Below are 22,194 nucleotides of genomic sequence, written 5' to 3' on the forward strand. Positions count from 1 at the left end.
CTTCCTGTTTGTCCGTCACGTGATAAACACTGTGTGAGGTCATACTTCACTCAGTTTATTTCACAAGTGTGATTACATGTATTACAGTATCTGTACATTCCTGCAGAGCTCAGAGGCTTTCTCAACATCTCAGAAAAACAAAACAATTTGCAGACATGCAAATATGATCTGTGATAATTATATACACACATTACAGTTCAAATAAGACATCCAAAAATATACAGCAACCAGATGTTCCCTTTTAGTGATGGAGAGTCTGAATAACTGGATCTTCTGGGGTCTTCATTCAGAACAAAAGTGACATGCAAAACTGATTTTAAATCCTGTGCACAAATGAGTGACTGCATGTTAAGGAGGAAGTATAAACTCTCGTATTCAAAATATAGGACTTCAGCCTTATTTCTGGGGTAGAAAAAGTTATAAATAGCGACAGTAGATCGCTCCAACTGGCTGTAAAGGCAGCAGTGTATTATTTCAGGCTGAATGCACAAAACTAAAAGGCTCATGTTATTCTAAGCATCTGACAACAGCATGAGAAGATTCATTTTCAAAGAGAAATTACTTTTTGTCAAAGATTGAGATGCTTTTTGTTTGAAAGCATAAGCAACCTTTGCATCACTCGTCTTTAAAGCTGCTGTGAGGAGTTTTTATCAGACTGAAATAAGAATCAATGTTTTTTTAAGACTTGCAAAAGCATTTGTGTAAAGACTGATTATCTCTGTGTAGCAGCTTCTGTTGTCTGAAATCACTGGTGGTGAATCAGTGTTAGGAAAAGAGATAAATCTAACTTTTAGGAGACAGCAGGATGAGATTTCTTGTTAAAAACAGAATTTACACGTGCAGGACAAAATCAGCAAATAGTTTAGAGGTAACACTTTGTCCACAAGGGGGCGCCAACGTCACCACATTCCATTCACAAACAGGAAGTTTCTGTCCCCCTCCACCTTGATCTTTTATGCATTTTAGTGTGTGCAATTTTGTCCAACAGGAACATTGTGCTGGATCTAAACTAACAGATTAAAAGAAAAATGTATCATGGAGGTTCATGGTTTCTTCTTCTCTAAGGTTTCCTCTGTGCTGTTATACGCTTTTAATAAGAACAATCTGAGCCGGTCAGCGGCATACATCAGCACCTTTAGTTTTTATACTTTGATCATACACATGTGACCTTCAGGGGCCAGCTGTTCAAAGATAATCTGATCAAACTGAAGTTACAGGCTCAGACACAACATTACAGATTATGCAAGAACAGGTTATCTAATCGTATTTATATCTGAAGAAAAGCTCCCGTTTGTCACGTCCAAAACTTCTGAGAAGGGTCCGGATAACTTTGATCCAGAAGCATCAAGATTATTCTAATCCCAGCATACAGCTGGATTACAGGACAAAAAACAAAACAGCTGTTACATCAGTCAAACAATACAACATTTTTACAAGGTAGCTGATTCTTCATATTTTATACTTCAATTCCAGGTTTTGAAAAAGTATACAAAAGGTAGTGTTGTAAAAAATAATCCCCCAGGTATCTTTAAGGCTCAAACACAAAGCATTTGATTGTTTGGCTTGTGTATGCTTTGGTGCGATAAAATAGGTACTGTGAAGTCCCTTTAGAGCACCAATAATTCAGATCTGGTGGTCCTTAAAATATGCATCTGGATCAGTTTGAACCTTGTAGGCTTTTTTCTTTGAAAAACCAGACTGGATTACCTGATCCTGGTTGGAAAAAGTGGACTAGTTAATCCAGATTAAACCTTCTGAATAACTGGGCGCTGGAATAACATCAGAGCCAGTGTCATGGCTGAAGCAGTTTTATCTTTTGGGACCTAGAGTATTAAAAATAGGGCCCAGTGTGAAAGCACCAGTACTCCCTTAATTGACTGCATATAAGGATACTTGGTTTCCTCGACATTCACATAAAATCCCTTCTTAAAACAATCAGGTTAAAAACACTCCTCCCTTTAAAAAAGAAAAACATGCATGGCTCTCCTATCCATCCTCTCCGTACACAGGATACATTATAAAGTGCTGTTGAGAGCCTGCAAAGTGTCCACTCCATATCGGAGTCCAGATGGAAAACATGTCAAACTTTCTTCTTTTCTCCTCAACCTGAAAGACTCGAAGCTCATTAAAAACATCCAGTGGTTGATTATTGTGACTCAAATGTGTCGATCTGATTCCTCTTCATTTCATCCAGAAACAAACCCGGCTTTACAAAGGACGTACGCTGAGTAGTAACCATTTTCAGAGCTCCACTTGAGATCGAGTAAACCCCAAAGTTAGTAGGAAAAAGTAGAAATACCAACACTGTACAGTGCAAATGTTAAAAACTAAACATTGCAGTGTCCCTTTTTGTTACAGTGATGAGGTACAATAGTGCAACTCCTTACTTATGACTACAAACACCTGATTGTCTCTAACGTTACAATACAAGAGGGTACTTATGTAGTTTTTAGAGACTGCTTTAAAAACACCTTTTTGTGTAGAAAAGGAAGACAAAAAAGGTTCCACAGCTGTTTCTAAAAGCTCTTCATTCAGCAGGCACTCAAGGTTGAGGGTTTCAGTTATGTTACAGCGGTGTGATGCTCCTGCTACCAGGCTGCAAATCGACTCGTGCAGCCGTCACGTCCTTTAGAAGCTGTGAGCGTCTTCTTCTTTCAGTTTTTCTCCATAGCCAACGTCCGTATTCCTGTGAAGGCCTCGTACCACAATCACTGCTGGTGATATGTGAGGTGAAAGAAAGATGAGATTCAGTGTGTTCCCCTGAGAGCAGATTTCTGTCAAACAGTCCCTGCACGGTGTTTGAGAAGCAGATGCATAGAGTGTGAAAGGTGTTGTCCCTCTGCTGCTCTTCAGTGTCAGGATAAAATGTTAACTCAATCAAAAGATCTGATGCACTCAGAGGTTTACGTCATAAAACCTTTATTATCCAGGGCGACAGACTCATGTTTGAGACCCTGACCTCTGAGCTGTGAGTCTGCAGCCCTGGTAATAAACACTTTTAATAAGTTCCCTTTAGATCTTATGAGTGCGTTGTTTAAGAAACCAAAAGTGTAAAAATCCACACGGGCTGTTGCTCTGTTATTTCACTTCTGATGCAGATTGAATCAAGTCTATCCTAACCTGGACCAGCACAGCTTTCAAAGGCACAAAGGGTTCAAAAAGTCTGAGAGAGATCCCTCACACACTTGATGATTTGACAGCGGGATAGCCCTAAGCCCTCACAGACTTAACATGCTTCAAAGTCAGTGAGTGTTGGAGTGTGGACATTGAGATTGGGCCAGTGTTAAACTGCAGGAGCGCTTACAACAGAGCAACAGTCACTGTTTGTCTTTAGTACACACAGAAACATGCAAACACAAGGTCGACAGACAGAGATGATGATGATGAAGTATGTATGCTCCTCTGTAAGTTAAGCTGTATGTAATGATTTGTCTGCAGAGCTAATCATAAACCACTCATCAAAGACAAAGCTGCTGATATAAAAGGCTTGATGTATTTGTGTAAACTCAGTCCTACAGGTGAAGATGTCTTGAGTCTGTATCTTTAATGGTTCAAATCTGTGTCGGTCTAAGCCCTTCCCTCGTTGTGTTAGTGACGTTCAGAAACGTGACCATGCCCAAGTCAAACCTGTCAGATCACAAACAAGTTCAAGTCACAACACTGCATGCAGCAGTAAATGTCAGACCTTAGGGGTCAGCTCTGGTGGGGGGAGGGGTAGGAGGGACCCCCCAGGGGGCGCCGTTCATCTTCTTTCCTATACCTATGATAAGTGAAGAAGAAGAAGGAGAGCATCCAACATGGATCAAGGTCAGACTCCTGCAGCAGTCCATGTTCAGGAAACATTCGACAATCAAACAATGAAACTTAAGTTTGAGTTGTAACGTTCTAAACAGAACAAAGCGTACCGTTGGAAGTGCAGCACGGCTCTGTGGTCTCCCAGTTCATGGCTTTCTGGACGGCTTTCTTCCAGCGAGCGAAGCGGAACTCGCTCTCTGTGAGGAGGACAAACAACAACAGTGATCAACAGCTCAGTTCAAATAGCTCAAACATGCATCACAGGTTTGCTCTGGGTCTCTCTCTCTCTCACCTTCAGAGTTGATCTGAGGTTCGTATTTCTCTCTTGTGACGTGTGGGAGGTGACCGGCATTCAGACTCCACACGTCAATTCCTGCTGCTGCCCCTGCTGCCATGGCTGCACCCAGAGCTGTGGTCTCTGCCATGGTGGGTCGGACTGGAGAGATGCATAGAGGAGAAAAGTCATTAATGTTAAATCAGAATTCATCAGAATCAGAAATACTTTATCATGGGGAGGGAAATTCGGTCTTTACAGAGCTCTTATAACAGTATGTAAGAAAGTCAAATATAAATAGAAGAAGGAATAAAATAAGATATAAATAGAATAGAGTAAAAAAAAAGTAAAGTAGTATTTTGAGTTCCTTCTGGGGACTCCACTGAGTATTAAATCCCTCCAGTTTGTCCTGTAACTACTCTCTAGTGTCCCTTCAGTTGAATTGTACCCAGAAAATCTCTGATCAGAGGCGGCTCAGAGGAATCCTGATCAGCCTGAGCTACCTCAGTCAGCTCTGTTCAGTACAAATATAACATAAACATGTTTTCATTTTATGAAACATTACTTTCGCTACATTTAGGACTTTATTTACATTCCCTCAATATTTTAGAGGCCCCTAAACAATGACCTGAATGCTGCTGAGCCTGTTTGTCACAGAGAAGAGTTCTCAAAAGCTCACATCTGGACAGAGTGGTGTGTTTTTATTGTTTATTATTGTTCAGTTATATCAAATGCAAACTTTTCTTTAAATGTCAAATGATCAGGACAGACGTTTATGTGTCCTTGGCAGGAAGCATACAGAACAACGTTTGTGACCTGATCGTCTCTTGTCTGAATGCGGATGGACTTTGTGATGTCAGCTTAGTCTCCTCTACAGATGTGACGTACATGGGGACCCTCTAATGTAAACAGCAGCGAGTCTGTGCTCTGCCACAATCAGGTCAGGGTTCATGTGTTAGTTTGCTTTTCTGAATTGGGACAAAAGTTAAGAGTTAAACGGGTCTGAAGTCCAGGTTCGAGTCACTGGTTACTCATTTCAAACAAACAGAATTCAAAGTTGATGTTTACGTGTTCTATTTTCAAGAGAATACTGTACAGCAAGTCCTGCACTCTTGTGACAGTCAGTCATCAGCTGCATTACCTACAATGCAACTTGGATGTGCAATTCAGGAGCAACGTTTTTGTCGGGCCAGAAGTCTGCTGAGCTCTATTCTTTCTATCTCACACTGCTCTGATTATTACAGTCCTCAGACCGAGGGGCACGTTCAGTCTCATCACAGTTTGTGCTTATTTTCCTCGATGTTTCAGGACGAAAATGTTTCAGAATCAATCTGTCATATCCTCTACATGGAAGAAAACAAACTTTAAAGCCTGTTGGAGAGGTCTTAACCAATCAGGAGTGAACTAACTGTAAACCCTTTATTATTGAAAAGGCAGCGCTTTCTCCTAACACGACATAAATGACAGATTTCTTGTGAGTAAATGTTCTCCTGATTTTATGCAACTTCTTTTGAAGACACAAAGGATCTAAAAACACTTTTCAGGTGTCCCCCAAAGCCAAAAACAGACTTTGATGTGTAAAATCTGTGGTTATTATTCAAATAACTGATGTTTCTAAATGTTTTTTTCCCCTTTTTTTTGTGCAGAAAAACTCAAATTCCACATGGATGCACGCTTGTTTTGTGTATCTATCTATTTTGTGTATCTATCCACATTGACTATTCTGCTTGCATCTTTGCACGAGTGAAGTAATAAAGTGGTAAATGCATAAACCAGTACACTTATTGGTTGAGTATGTTTGATGGTATATGTGTTATGCTGGTTCTCTTACCTACGGGCATGCAGAGGATGTCTGCCTGCAGCTGCATCAGTAATCTGTTGCCCGTCATGCCTCCGTCCACCTGCAGCTGAGTCAGGGGAACGCCGCTGTCCTGGTTCATCGCATCCAGGATCTGTTATGATCATGTGACACTCAATTAATATCAAACCAGTTGCAAATTTAAAGAAACAATCTCCACAAAACTGTTACTCAAGTAAATCAGTTCTTCAATTAAATATTTGGAAATGGCTCAAGCCCTCACAGACCCCTGCACTGAAAGTCTGTGAGGGTTAAGTGCTTGGGCTTTTAAGGAGACTGGGATTTTTGCCTAGCTATGTAGAAGCAGTCTGACATGGTCACAGGTGTGCTGCTGCACAAAGAGAAGATGGTACTCTGCAGAAAACCACAGTAGAGTGGAGAACATAGACTGTATAAATAATGGACGCAGTATCCGTGACGTCACCCATCTGTTTCTGAAGCACTGTTTTGAGGCCAATCATAGGCGGCAGCCATATTGCTTCTGTTGACTTGAGCGATTGTGACGTAAAGAGGTGGGCTTTGAGCCTCCTAGCAAACAGCTACAATGTTCCCGCCTGTCAATCAAGTCAGCTGTGCCTCTCATTGGAAGACTCGTAATCTCAACATCTTTGAAATTACTGCGTTTTGAAAAAGTTCACCCGCCGTACAGTGTGTGCCGATTGAGAAATGAGCTATCCAGACTACACTTGTCTTTTGTACCAGGCTGTAAACTTGTTTATTTCGGCTGTAAAGATCGGCTTTTTTTAAAATTTATGTGTATGTGGTTTCCGGTACTTCTGGAGCCAGCCTCAAGCGGATCCTCGATGAACTGCAGTTTTTAGCACTTCTGCATTGGACTCGTATTTTTAGACCCGAGGTTGCTGCTTGGTGGAGAAGCAGGAAGGTAACGCTGCTCACCTCTCTGGTCTGAAAACAAACGGCCTCCAGTGCTGCGAAAGCCAAGTGGTTCCTGTTTGTGAACTGAGTGAGGCCGCAGATGATGCTACAAAACAAAACAAACAATAAACAGAGTCAATAAACAACAAACAACGCAGTAACTGAAGTTCATTCAAAGGCTGACAGTATTTTCTAGCTTTCTAGCTTTAATCTGTTCAAGGAAGAAGGTACAAATCCATCCAAACAAACATCACAGCCTACATCACACTACAAACTTTTCTCCTTCTGTCCTTTTTTCAGGGTCAAACTTCAGAGCACCGCTTAGAAGTGTTTGAACAGCTGACTGTCTCACCCTCTTGCACTCGGCTCCCAGTAGGGGGCATAGAGCCCGGAGAAGGCCGGCACGAAGTAGCAGCCGTAAGACGAGCCTGCTGCAGCTGCTAGAGTCTCTGAAATTAGACAGCGAGGAAAAGAGTTGTTAGATAATAACTCGAATTGATATCAAATATCATTAAACACTTTGAAATCTGTGCACCACGGAATTCATCAAATCGTGTCATGTTTTCAAATGCTTTTATGCCTGGAAATGTTTTTATGAATCAGTCACGAATAGAGTCTGATCAGCTGAGATGCTTCAGTGAGCGTACCGATCTCTGAGGAGGACTTCACAATCCCCATGTTGTCCTTCAGCCACCGTACCACAGCCCCTGCGATGGCGACTGAACCCTGAGGGAAAGCAAAGCATGAGGTCTGAATCACAGCAGAGCATCACGATTAAACACAAGCGTAAGAACAGAATGGTGACATAGAGGAGGAGGACTCAGAATACCTCCAGAGCATAGCAGGCAGGCTCGTCTTTTCCCATCTTGTAGGCGACAGTGGTCAGCAGGCCGTGATCTGACATGACGGGCTGACACAGAAGAGAAACGTTAGAGAGAGGTGAAGACACACCTGAGCTGAGGGCATCAGTGGAATTGAACGTGTTCTTACCTCCGTCCCTGTGTTCCTGAGCAGAAAGCAACCCGTCCCATACCTTACAGGACAGAAAGAAGAAGCTTAGTGTGACATTCTTCAACACTCAAAGTAAAACTGGAATCACTATCTAACAGTCTTTATTGTTGTGTTAGATCAGCTGAAGTAGAGTCTTGTTTCAGTAACAAAAGCAGATTTCTAAGAGTGACAAAAGCAGATCTGTTCCAGTGTCTGAGCAGCAGGCCGGGCTCCAAACTTCTTACTGCTGCAAAGAAATAAAATGAAGAAAAGATTACTCACGTGTTTTTGGCCTGGCCCTCGCTTAAGCACATCTGACCAACCAGAGCAGCTGACTGATCACCAAGACACTGATGGAGGAAAGGTTTCAGTTAAACAATGAAAGTTTTTCATTACTTTGATGCCAACATGCATTTATTGATCGTTGTCAGGATAATGTTGGGCCTCAGTAAAGCATCAAAAAGCTCTGGTGCAGAATCTGTCACTTAAATGTCAGGAAGGATCCCACGTGTAACTCACACCAGGGTTCCAACTTTATTACATAACACAAGCACATCCTTACCCCTGAGATCGGAACTCCTGCAAGAGAGCCGGATTTCTGTTTGGGAGACACACACACACACACAAACACACACGTGTTTAGAGTTTGTATAAATGACTGCAGGGTAAGCAGACTGTATGTTGTGTAACTGCTTACTCAGAGTTTCTACAAAACACACTGCAGCAATGAGACCATAACAAGAGTGTCCACATTTAAAGTCTCTGACTCGATCATCAAGTCTCAACTTTCACTCAAATATACACTAACAGTCAAAAGTTTGGACACACCTTCTCATTCAATGGTTTTTATTTATTTTAATTATTTTCAACATTGTAGATTAATACTGAAGACATCAAAACTATGAAATAATCTGGTTTTGCCATAATATGGATTACAACAGTAGGCAAATAGGGCTATCCATTGTGTATTAACCCTACCTCTGAACAACACAACTGATGGTCTCAAACACATTAAGAAGGCAAGTCATTCTACAAATGAACTCTTGGCAAGGCTCATGTTAATTAGAAACCATTCCAGGAGACCACTTCAGGAAGCAGACTGAGAGAATACCAAGAGAGTGCAAAGCTGTCATGAAGGAAAAAGGGCGCTACTTTACAGTTTAACAGGTTTTTGTTCATTAAATAATTCTAGAAATGTTCTTTCATAGTTTTGATGTCTTTTGTATTAATCTAGTGTTTCAAATCATTAAAATAGATAAAAACCCTTGAATGAGAAGGTGTTTCCAAACTTTTGACTGGTAGTGTATTTACAGAGAGCCCTCCACGTAAACATGAAGTCTAAAGTGCTTCATAATTACAAAACACACACACAAACAATTTAAAAATGATCTAGAAAATCTACATTAAAAACTGTTAAAATCAATAAAAGTCAGTTTAACAAACAAAATAAAATCTACGGCTGAAAATAATGTTTAAAAAAATCTAAGAAAGAAACATCACAGTTTAGAAATACAAAGAGACCCTATCTTAACAGACCAGAGGCACATTTATTGTCTATCCTATCCACTACTCTTACAGATTTTTACTAAAAATGTGATACAGACTATATTTCTGCAAAAACATCTCTCTTTTTAACACATTTTGACATCTAGTTGTAATATTTACAAGCGTTCAGTGACAGATTGACAAAAGCAGCCGGATAATTTATTTGACTTAAAATGCGATCAGGTTTAGATTTATCAAAAATCCTTTTTTAAGACCTAAAATAAAAAAATCAAATAAATGTATTCTAGGGATTTCTTGGTTTTGGAAAAATCTGGAGATTTTAAGAAGATTTCAGGTTTTAATGAAAGCATGAATACCAGTGTTTCACCTGTGCAGGCCGCTTAAATCTTGCCGCACAGGTATAATGCAAACCATTTTTACACGTTTATCTTATATCTGTATAAGATCACCATCCATGAGAAATGACTGAGACCATCAGGTCGGTGTCTGATGAGCTAAAGTGCTTGACACATGCTCTGCTACAGGTGATCAGAGAGAGGGAGGTCGTAATGTTAATCCATTATTGAAGTGTGACGTCTCACATTAAATATGAACCTTCTTCATAAACTGTTTTAAATGTTTTGTGCAGCTGGTTTAAGTTTTGCACCATTAAGAAACGCTGCATCATTAACAAGCTGACTCACGGATCACATGTTGTAATGCAAAATAAGACACACACTGCTACATGCCTCAGGATGTGCTGATATCATGAGAAATTTATCTCTACTCATTTCCAGCTTAATGTAATAAACCTCCATGAGGTCATAGATTATGCATTAATAAGGAATGAGTCGCCAGTCAGGGCGGAGGATTTTTATCACCTTCAGGAAGTGATTGTTAGTGAAGTTATCACTTTAACAGCTGCAACACCTTTCCCCAGCAACATGCAGAAAGTCTGTTTGCATGTGTATCTCACCATGGCCTGATGTGACACTTCCACTACAAGCTTTATCAGTGTTATCATTTTGTTTTAAATGTTTGAGAGGCTGCTGCAGTTTGGGACAAGTATTTCTTAACAAATAGACAATAATTAATTTAAAAAGTGAGGTTTACAACAACCCTGTTCTGAGGTAAAAGCTAAATACACCCAATAAAACAATGAAAATAAATACGTCTGCAATGCTGCTGTCCTCTGAACTGCAGGGCAAAGTGCATGTTTTATAAAACAGGATTAACCGTCTAGAAAATGCCAGGGAAAAGAGATAAGACACGAGCATATAAAACAAAGACAGATAACAGAAAGGGTGAATATCTGAGCAACAGTTTCCACAACAACACCACACAGGAAGGAAAGCGTTACAGCAGACCATCATCAAGGTTTCATATCAATATCATTCAACCAGGTGTATGTGAGCTCCTCTGCAAGTACAGCCTCTGAGTCTGTTTACTGAGTGATGAAAAAACTGAATCTTATCACATCAGGTCATTTATCAAAGTTAGACCATGGTAAGGATTATTTTCTAACTCCCATCTCACTTAATCCTGAAAATTGTTGTTTTAATCCACAAATCCCCCCAAAAAACTTGAATTATTGTAACAGCAAACATCTCAAATTAAACCTAATAAAGACAAACATATTTCCTCTTTCTTTAGTAGTACCTGAACTATTAGAGATGCATGCAGAAGTTATGCATGGAGCATTAAAAAAGAATGGACTCTATTAAACATATTTTAGTCACAGGTAATAAGGAGTACCAACATTGGAAAGGATCCCAACTTAGACAGACTGAGACCTTTTATTTCAGCAGGATCCAAAATAATATGGCTGCACTCAGTAGCAGTCCATCACATAACTTGCACCTAATGTGTCCAGATTGGGCCCAGGTTTAAAAATGTTCATGTTTTTATTTAGTGGTACTGTCTCTTCTTTAACACATTGTCTCCGTCTGCCAAAAAGGCAAAAGGACGACTGAGCTGTAAATCTTTACAATCAGCTGTTCTGGTGAATTTCACTCTCTATCTATCTCCTCTTTTATGGCCGCTGTGGTGATTACAATATTTAATGAGAGCATTCATGTGAATATTGTATGACTATAGTTGAACCTTTATCTGCACAGATTGACATAATCACTTCAGCATGTTGACCGACTACAGTCAGGTCCTCTCAGGCTTATCTCCAAATGCAAACAGTACGACTGAGGCACGGAGCAGCTTACCATGAAGCCGTATATTTCAGAGGAGCTCCTGACTCTGGGGAGGATCTCCATCGGGACGTCAAAGTACCTGCAAGCAGCACAACTGCAGTCAGTCACAACTAATCAGATTTATTACATGAATAATGACAAAACTCAGGGATGACTCCTCCTGTGTATGGATGTATGCAAGAATAAACAGCCACAAAAAATAAATGAGCGTTAACATTTTACTGATGAGTTCTGTTTCTGACCAAAAGTAAACAGGTACTTAAATCCTAGGAACTACTTTTCAAAGAACTGTAAATCTCATTTTACTAGTTGTTGTCTCAGTGTCAGCTGGTTAGTGAGAAACCTCTAAAACCTGTAGTTGATATAAAATATAAAACATTCACCCCAAAAACATCAACATTTGAAACGTTAGACTTTGGGCAGTAACTTTGAGTGGGGATCAAAGTCTACCGCAGTGAAAATGTTCATCACAATCATCAGGTCAAAGCTTTAAGAAGCCCACATTGTTAGTACTTAAAGAGGCAGTTTTTAAAACAGTCACTAAACTGCTGGTGTACCTGCAGAGTTCAGGATCCCAGTTCATGGTGTGAATATTAAAGAGCATGGTGCGACTGGCGTTTGAGACGTCTGTACAGTGGACTCCTCCGCTCCTGCCCCCTGTCAGACACTGAGGAAGAACAGCAACAAACAAAGTGAGCATTAAAAAGAGGAAATAAAAGGTCTTATTATTTTTGAACAGCTCTTATTTTTGAGCAGCTCTTACCCAGATGATCCAGGAGTCCACTGTGCCAAACATGGCGCGCTCGCTCAGCACTGCCTGCTTCACTTCGTCCACATTGTCCAGCAGCCATCGCAGCTTCACAGCACTGAAGTACGTACTGATGGGAAGGCCGGTCTTGTGCTACAGAGAGAAACAGTAGAGGGATTTATTTTATTACACTGGTGTTGTTGTGGATGAACAAAGAAAAGGCAGAAGACGTTCGAACATTAGATTATTAAAAAGAAAGACATCACCAGAGACTTTTAGCAGGTCTTGTAGTTGAGTAAAGTTCCACTAAGTGACCACAAAACATTCTAACTATTCAGTAATTTAGAATTTCACCTCTGCACATTCTCAGTCTTCTTCTCATCTCTGGAGTTTGTGATTGCTGCAGCCTGAAACTAACATCCAAACGAGGAATGTCATTTTCATGTCTCTCACCTTGAGGTGGTTCTTGTTCTTTCCCGGAGCTTTGTTGATGAGCCCCTCCACCGTGGACTGTGTGCGTAGGTCCAGCCAGACTGCAAAAAAACAGACAAGAGAGGGCTTACAGGATGCAAAGGAAAATATCTCAACAGAAAAAGGTAACTTTGTGATATTATGCCGATTTTGAACCTGCTGCTTCTCCTGCATGTTATCATATTTTCATTTAAAAAATATGCAACAAAGGTAAAAAAAAAAAAAAGCTTTCAAAAATAAGTGCAGAGGATGTTTCAGCTCAGGAGACATCTGACTTTTGTTTCATTTTGGCAGAGTCTGATGTTTGCATTCATTGGAGTCAGAGTTTAGTATCAAAGAAATGTTCAGTAAGGCTGCAGCTGCGGTTGCTTGACACAATGCACCCTGGTATATGTAGGCATGGCCCGGACAGCTGCAAGGCGCCACAGCTCAGGCACTGTTGGACACTCATGATGAAATAATACCAACATTATTACACACAGTGACTTTTTTCAGTGTGCAGTGTGTCCAGGGTTTTAGGGTCAGATGGTCAGGAAAGGTACACCAAAGAATGTATAGCCTAACTTCCTTTTTGCCTCCTTCAATATCACTTCTGTGTTGCTTTGAGAGATTTATCAGTCTTGCGACTTTTAACCTCATGAGCCAAAAACAAATCAGATTCTACCTGCAGCCTGTAGTCACAGGTCGAATGTCTTGAGCCCTTTTCATATTGGGAGTCTGCAACTGTAATGCAGCTTCACCATCATCATGCCTTTGTAATATCACAGTGATCACACGATGGTGTAATATTGGTGTCCTGGTGTGATTTAACATTGTGATACAGCGTTGCAGGAGTGCAAGAGGAAAACCAAGTGGCTGCTACACACACTCAGACATGCACTCACACAGTGCTGTTCTACCCTGCCCGCTCCACCTGCTCACAGTGACCTCGCCTCATCTTGACTCCGTTACAAGCTCCACACGCCTCAGCAGTGGAACCACTTTGTCCCACCATCACGCCTCTGAGACATTCATACTGAAAGTGAGATGTTACAGGGGTGTAAATGATGACCTTTATCTGGCAGTATAAAAAGGATTTTTAAAATTGTATTATATCCCTTTTAATAGGGCTAACGATAATTATTGTGATATTATTTTTCTCAATATAAATATAACAAATGTATGATAAAACGTTGATATATTTACACCTGTAATTACATCCCTAACTACTGGAAAGTGAGGGACGCTAGTGTGTCTTAAATGCTAGGTCCCACCCAACACTAAACAGAAGAAGCGAGCATTGAACAGCCAATCATGTCGCAGGGTGAGAGGTAGGCGGGGCTTAAAGACGTTTGGAGCGGAATGTAAACACAGCTGAAACAAGCAACAGTGACACTGAAGTAAACTTAAAACCTACCAGCTCAAAGCAGAGTGAAAACATGCTCGACAAGAAAGGCAACTAAACTTCATCAGTTAAGATAATTTGGCTATTTACTAGACTTCTAAATCCCAGATACAAGCTAACAAACCATCTGGTGTCTTCAACTTTCACTCAGGAGAAAAAAATCTGCTTTTAAAATGATTTGATATTTATCATGAAAATGATCGATATCGACTGATATGAAAAATGGTATCGTGATAACATCTTTTTCAATATCGCCCAGCTCTACCTTTGAAGTGGCGTAAAGACACATGAGCACTGTTTCTCCTGAACCAATATTGGACATTAGTCGTTTTTTCATGAACAGTTTACAATAGACACCACAGGTTTAACCTCAAACAGACACTACAGCCTGCAGATTTAAAGGATCCAGTCGCACCAGTTTCTGTGAAACTCAAATATGATAAGAACACTTTCTCTGTCAGCTCAGACTTACTGTAAAACATTTAATTAAAGGGGATAACAGAGAGTGAGTCTAAAAAGGAAAACCTGCTCTGAAAGAATCGTTCAAACTGTTTATATTTATTGATTTTTAAAGATGGTTTATCCACACTGGAAACCCTGAAAGTCTTGCCTCTTTAGAAACACACCAGTTAGCTGAACACCCACCCCCGACACATCACTCACATTCCATCAGAATAGCAACCAATGGGCAGAGAAACCCGCCTTTCAGGATGAACCCAAAGAACTTGGTGGGGGGTATGAATGAGAGTCCCTCTCTGCTGGTAATATTAGCACACACATTAAGCCTTCAGTGGGCGGCAGCTCCATGTGCTCAGCTCCTACACTGATTCATCGTCACATGGGATGGTGGGAGGTGGGGCGGTGACCGGCATGACACCGGACACTTCAGTTACATCTAATGCAACTTCATCATGCACGGTGCTTTTTCCATTATGACACAATCGTCTTGTTTGTGCAATTAATGATCAGATGGAAAAGAAATTTGACACATAAGTTCTCACAAGACACATTGCAGACAAGGTGTATCAGTGGGGGAAATATCCTGGAAGGCTGAAGAGGTCTACATGTGTCATACATGCTTCACGTCTGCTGTCAATGGTGAGAAAAGCTCTTTTGAAAATAGACTTATCTCTCAAACCCTTGACTGACATGTTGGAGGATGTCTGCTTTTGGTGTCAGCCTTTAAACCCAGTTACAGTCATCCTTCACAACTTTCACTATCCAAAAATCTGTAACTCACTGAGAGAGTAACAACAAACATGAGACGTAAATGTAAACACAGAACCCACCAATGGCGTTGTAGAGCGGCTCTCCGGTCTCTTTGTCCCAAACCAGGGTCGTCTCTCTCTGGTTGGTCACTCCCACCGCTGAGAAACAAAACAACATTAGCATCAACAAAACCCCAAGCTACACCCACTCCTTTCTATTCAGGGTGTGGTTAACAGCACATGTAGGTGAGCCCTAAACAACCCACCCAGTCAGGCCGGGTCAGCAGGACCCAGAGGTCCTCACTGGTGCCTGTAAAGACACTTTCTCACCCTTTATGTTGGAGATGTCAACGTTAAGCTGACAGAGTTTCTCACAGGTCCTCTCCATGCACTCGTACACAGACTGCATGATCTCTTTAGGGTCCTCCTCCACCCAGCTGAAGAAACACAAACACAGACATGTAAACACACTGAACGCTGCGTGTGTGCACCGTCAGAAAATATCACACCGATGCGGCACGTTTCAACTGAGACACAAACTAAACCATAGACACTCAGTGAAGCCAAGGACAGCTGCGATCCTTTATTCTGATTTATGAATATGGTGTAGAGATGAGCTGACCACGTGTGTATATTGAAGACAATTTAAACCTGTAATCTTTCCTCACGTGTGTCTAAGATTAAACACTCAGCTCTTTTCAATGCTGATGAAGTTTCTGTCAATTATCTGGAGCTAGGGTTTGAAGTGACTTCTTAATACGTAGTAACAAAGCAAGCTTGGTTTGGTATAATAAAAAAGAGCTGGACCTTAGACTCCATCATGTTTTACACTTTAATGAAAGTAATACATCAATCTTTATTGCAGTTACAGGGAAGTTAACCTGAAGGGGCAAAGTCAAGACGATCTGTGGCACACTTCTGTGCCAGAAGAGGATTAAAAACGTTATATATTTGAATATTTCATCGTGTTTATCCATCTGTCTCAAAGATTTTCTGTATAGTCCATAGATGCTTGGAAAATAGCTCAAAGGTTAACCTCTAAATAAACTCTTATTCACACTGTTAGTCTGTGTAGTCTGCAGGACTGAGGGAATATTTAAAGTTCTGCTGCTTATAAGAGTTTATAAGAAGCTCTGTACCAAAGAAAAGTGTTAGAATTACTAGTCAACAGACAGAAAAACATCCTTAAAGTCTATTTGTTTTTTATTGTGTTCCAAGATGTGACAGTTTTGTGCTTGTCTTAAACTTTTGGACCATTAGTTGCACAAATAGTGTTCTGTCAGGTGTTTAAACTGAATTTTCCCAATGTTCCACCCCCCCAAAAACATCAAGTATCATTAAAAATTAAGTTGTTGGCTGCAGTACTGACGTGAAGTAGAAGCACTCACCCCTCCTTTGGGAAGCTCTGGTTGATCTCGACTTGGTGCTGACTGATGAGCTCAGTTGTTTTTGCGTTGAACACCTGTGAAGATATTTCCTTCATTAGAGTCAGAGATTAGGACGAACACTACAGATTCAGAGAGGAGAAGTTGTGCTTTTAGGTCAACATATAACTAGTGGTGGAAGTAGAGCCTGATAATTAATGTTGCATTATCAATGAATCCAAATCCAGGTGGATAATAATAACTTTTATAATAACTTTTTTTATAAAGCACCTTTAAAAAAAATGTTTACAAAGTGCTTTGACAAACAAAGCATGGTTTGAATAACAAAGTCAACCTTTTGATAGACAGGGAGGAGTAATGTCAACAATGCAAAACAAAATACAACGCAAGAGGTTAAAAAGAATACACGTAAATTAAACAGAATGAAATGGAGTGACAAGAGACCAGTCAATCATATTGAGAGGTTTTTCAAAGGGTAAATAAATAAAATAAATACATAAAAAAAAAATGGATAAGTAAAAAAAAAAGCATTAAAAGGACAATAAAAGAGGGTTTCAGAATGAGAGGACGACATCCCATAGGAAAAATTAGAAAAGGAACATTAAAATAATAAAATTTGTTGGAAAATAAATAAATAAATAAATAAATAAATAATAAAATAGAAGTGAAAGCAGTTAGAAGGATGAAGTCGCATAGAAGCAAGTCTGTAAAAATGGGTTTTAAGACAATGGATGACAATGTTTTTTATGAAGATTCTTTTTCACGTCATCTTGGGAGATTAGGACACAGAACACAACTTCTAGTGGAGTTTGTCTTCCAAAAAGTGGTGTGTTGTTTTTACAGTTTCAGACTTCTTTTAAACCACTATCCTCTGGAAAGTCTTTCTTAAGTTAGAGGAGGCTGAAAGCAGCAGGATTCATTTATTCCTTCAAACACAGGCCGGACGCTGAGAGGGAAAAGTGTGTGAAAGTGCAAGTTATACAAAAATGCACCTGCCAACAAATCAAGTATCATCAGCAGCTTCAAATCACTTCAAATATAAACACAAGGTATGATGAATTAACATCTGCATGTCTGTGTTCCTGTTGTCTCGCCCTGCACACCTGGAGAACTTTACGTCTTCATAAAGAGACTGAGAGGAAGGTGATTGTAATGTTTTTGCAGAATCATGTCCTCGCCTGAGCTGGCCTCCGTTTCAGACCGGGGAGAGTTAATAGGCGTCAGCCTTTTAACCTATACAGCCAGGTAGAAGTCAGCATTTCTTCTAATAGTGTAAAGGGAGGAAGCTTCACTGGCTTATGAACAAGCAGCACAGACCTTCAGTTTACCTGCAGACCATATTCAAAGCTGCTCGGTTTACCACACGAGGAAACATTATTCAACACGCGCAGTTTATATTTATGAACTCTTTACACTCTCTGAGCCTCAGACAGCTACAGTCTGCACACACACACATACACACACACACACGGCGCCCTGAACCCTCTGAAACTAAAACGAGAGGTAACATTCAGCTGAAGTCACATAGTTGGACAGCAAACAGGAACGTCTTCTCCGGTTATACAGGGACAGATCTTATGACCGGAAAATACTAGAATGTCTGATGTCAGAAAGAGACCAAAACTTCACCGCAGACGATCAACGTCTGTCTACATTCAGACAGCAGAACTCTGTCCTCAGAATATTTACTCCAACAAGTTTAATCATCACCTTTTCTCCATGACTAGGACGGCAACCTTGACCCAGTAAACTTAACCAAGAATGTGAATCATTCATCTTTGAAGGCACACAACTATAAATGTCACTGTTACTGATGTTGTTTGATTTAAGTTTGTGGAGCAACAGCACAGAACCCCCATGAGAGGCTTTAGTTTTTTAGATAACCCCACCTTTAAAGAAAACAACGTAAAAGCTTGTTTCTCATCACTTTTGCATGACTACACAATAAAATCAGGGGTTTGCTCGAAAAATTGCGTACTTTCTTGAAGTCTAGGGTCAGACATGTTTACTTCACGGACAATATATCACAGGTTTTCTTGAACATATGTGTTTCAGTGCACAAAACTATCTCTTCATGGGGCGCTGGTGGCCCCATGTACAGAGGCTACAGTCCTCGTTGCAGAGGTTCCCGGTTCGACTCCTGGTCACGACCATTTCCAGCATGTCTTCCCCCACTCTCTACTCCTGCAACTTCAGGCTTTAATTCTTGTTCTGTGACAAGTCCTGAATTCACCTTTGTGCACATTTCTGCTTCAACAGTTGTGCTGTTGTATTTATAAGGTTGTAAGTACAAAGTTGACAGAGCGTAAGGGACAAATAAATCGTTGAGTGTTGCTCATGTCAGTGGTGTTGAATCATGATGTGTGGGAAATATAAAAACTGGGCTCATCAGGTCAATAGATCATCTACAGCTCCCTGTCACTGATCATCATGACAGGTTGATTATTAATCACTTTACTTTACACCATGTGTACATTGTAGCTGTTATTATTTTACCTGTTTATTCTTGCTTTAATCGTCCTGCTTTTTCCTTGTTTTACACCGACTCTATGCTGAGAGACGCCTCGCTGTTTTGTTGTGCACAATAACGATAAAGGTGCAAAATTAAATGGTTTCCTGACATAAACAATAACATACAGTGCATGCATGACCTCTTCAAGACACTTAAAGACATAATCAAATAAAGAGGGTGGAGGACTTTGTGGTAAATCTGTCGCAATAACACAAAATGTTAACCCTGCTTGTGGTGCTATCATCATCATCAGCTTTGACAAACAGCAGGATCTCCCTTCTTCTAATCGGAGCCACAGGATGACCCACAGAAACAAGCGACTATGTTAAAGTTTAACTCTGTCTGAACTCAGTGTCATCACACCGGCACTTAAGGACCTCACAAAGCGTTCAAGCCAGTTTATATGGAAAGATTAAATACACTAAGAGAGGATGGATGAAAAATCTTATAGAGACAAGTGTGTAATTCTTTGCTGATGATGCTTCCAAGTAAACATTTTGACTTTGCATTTCTTAAAGACAACACTCGTGGAAGAAAACAAGCTTCAACAGGGCCAGGCAAAAAGTGTTATAAAACCTGACCAATATTTTTGACCTATTTTGGGGTCCAAAAATAATATTCCTCCTGCAGAGTGCCACTGCTCGAAAAGGCTGTAATGTCTGCAACATCATAGTGTTGTTTTTGCCTTTAAGAAGTTCAATTGTTAATCTGAATGTGTGTAATCATCCACTACTTTTCTTTTTTGGGAATCGACTCCATCGACTAAAACATAATTTTTACCTCCAGAACGGGAGATGTACCAGTAGGTCTATCACTGAAAACCGAGTGTTTGTATTACAGATTATATAAATCTGGCAAACCTCACCACATTTGTTTACAAGATCTAATCAGGCATCAAAATGCTTTCAGACAGTTCTTTGAAAATCTAACCACAAGTTGAACTTGTGTCTCCACAAAGCTCTGCACTTCTGTCTTCTGTGCCAAATTTGAACCTTCCAGCTGACCTACTTGGGGAAGCCCAATTTAGAGACAAAAGACCTCGAAACAGGATTCAATCAGATCAACAAAAACAAATCAGCAAATGGAAAATCAAGAGAGGGGTAACTTTGAAACTAAAAACAGGTTTAACTAGAGAGGGGATAGTACAGATGAGATGGTGAGCTGGACTTTACAAAGCAGAGGGGTGTGTCAAACAAACGATGTACTTCACAACACCGTATTAATGAGGTTATTCCCTTTAAAAGGGGGTCATGAACTTTCTCAGCCAATATGTGAAACCCAAAGTTGGTTGAATGATTTTTAAGATATTCACTTTGATCACTAGATTCTCAATGAGCCAAACTCCTGATGTACAATGACGCTGACTGAACACACAATGATTTCCTCTCAATGACCTGAAAACAGTTGCTCAGTCCAAAATACAGAAGACGCCAAGCGGGAAACTCTCAACATCACAGTTACAAAGAAGTATGTACACATAACCCTGTTTAAGTGACAGACATTTCATCAATGAATATAACACTCAACACGTACTTATAATTCAATAAACCGAGTAGCTGTCACGGTGATCATTGGTATTATTTGTATTGCAATGCACTTTTTCCCTTATAAAACTTGTAAACTTCTGCTGCATGTATTCCAAGTTGACTTTTTAAGCTAAAAACAAACTTTTAGATACAGAACAAATAAGATACAGATTGTGTTATACTGTAAAGGTGCAACATATTGTCTCTATTTACCGCTTAAATACAAAATCAACAGAAGGCAGAGGTTTTTCAGTTTGAAACATTTTTAGTAAATAATCTAATTATGTTGAAAAAAGAAAAAGATGTAAATAACCCTTATCCCAAGAAAAAAAAACAGCTACTTTCTTTGCTAATGGCCTTTAGTTTACCAAGGATAAAGAGTGCTGTGCCAGCATTGATAGATGAGATGACGTGCTGACAGCTGAGGCGACTGATGGAGAATTTTGATCGATTAACCGATCAACACTGTACTCGAATCAAAGTCTACCACGGGCAGAAACAGCACTGTGTCTGTCTGATAATGATTACATTCATATCGGTCTTGAGTGTTTATTTTCGAGGTCTTATAACGAGAAATTAACTCTTAATTTGAGATACTGGCAACAAAATACGACTTTTTGGCGCAGTCGGCTTTCGTAGATCTGGATTCATGATTAGGAGTTTTTGTTTACAGGTTACAAACTACAGCGACTGCATTAAAGCTAAATATTTTTGATAATAGCAGCTTTTAAGTTGTGTGTCAGAAGGGACGCAGGCTCTTATGTTGACAATATCATTCACTCAAATATATTTCTTGTTTATATTTTGAGAGAATGAAAATAAATGCTGCTAGCTAAAGTAGACTGACAACACGTATCTGGTAGGAGTAGCACTCGAGCTAATTAATTAGCATTTTTACTCGTCCAAAATGTATCATTTTGATATAAAACACATTTGTTGTTTTTCCTGCAGTTTCAAGGCATATAAAGTCACTTTTAGATATTTTTAAGCAAACAATAACGAATAAATGTTATGAAGATTGACGTAAAGTAACGTTAACGTCTGTTTGAAACATTCCAACGTTTGTTCTACGTCACTCACCAGAAACCTCGTCGAGCTCGTGCCCTGGTCAATCGCAGCCACCAGCGGATCCATCCTCGTGCTACTTTTGTTCGGCCGTTAAAGAGAATCAGATCAGGACGTTGAACGTTTCCAGCTGCAGCCTTGAGTCCGACACGAGAGTTTCACTGTTTTCTCCTCTTCAACACCGGCCACGTCTTCTCGTGAGGGGGTAGGTCAGCAGGGCGAGCTCGGGGCGGATCGACCGTGAAGCATGAAGGAGGAGGAACCGGAACCGGCCTGTTCGGTGCTACACGGTGATTGGCTATTGTTGAGAAGGCGTCGGCCGAGTTCTGACCAATCAGGTTTGGGGGCACGGCGCAAAGGATGTGAAGGATCCACCTCAAAGCTGAATGAGTTCTGTTGGTGATGGGGGGAGA

General features: G+C 40.3%; 1 protein-coding gene across 2 annotated transcripts; it reads right to left on the bottom strand.

Moving 5' to 3' along the window:
- Positions 1–39: 39 nt before the first annotated feature.
- Positions 40–22,071, bottom strand: LOC117820038 (glycerol kinase-like). Of its 2 annotated transcripts, XM_034693667.1 has the most exons (20): positions 21,797–22,071; positions 16,682–16,755; positions 15,624–15,730; positions 15,375–15,452; positions 12,684–12,763; positions 12,246–12,383; positions 12,040–12,149; positions 11,495–11,561; positions 8,356–8,391; positions 8,076–8,143; positions 7,794–7,836; positions 7,633–7,713; positions 7,451–7,529; positions 7,156–7,252; positions 6,825–6,909; positions 5,901–6,021; positions 4,088–4,231; positions 3,906–3,992; positions 3,686–3,760; positions 40–2,722 (listed from the first exon to the last, which is right to left on the bottom strand). In XM_034693667.1, exons 1-19 carry the CDS (start codon positions 21,848–21,850, stop codon positions 3,687–3,689), a joined length of 1,623 nt encoding a protein of 540 aa, XP_034549558.1. In that variant the 5' UTR covers positions 21,851–22,071; the 3' UTR covers positions 40–2,722; position 3,686. The 2 variants fall into 2 exon arrangements, with proteins under 2 accessions (XP_034549558.1, XP_034549559.1); XM_034693668.1 differs by lacking the exon at positions 3,686–3,760.
- Between the last annotated feature and the right edge of the window lie 123 nt (positions 22,072–22,194).

This window comes from Notolabrus celidotus, chromosome 10 (genome assembly GCF_009762535.1).
Source record: "Notolabrus celidotus isolate fNotCel1 chromosome 10, fNotCel1.pri, whole genome shotgun sequence".
Taxonomy (NCBI): domain Eukaryota; kingdom Metazoa; phylum Chordata; class Actinopteri; order Labriformes; family Labridae; genus Notolabrus; species Notolabrus celidotus.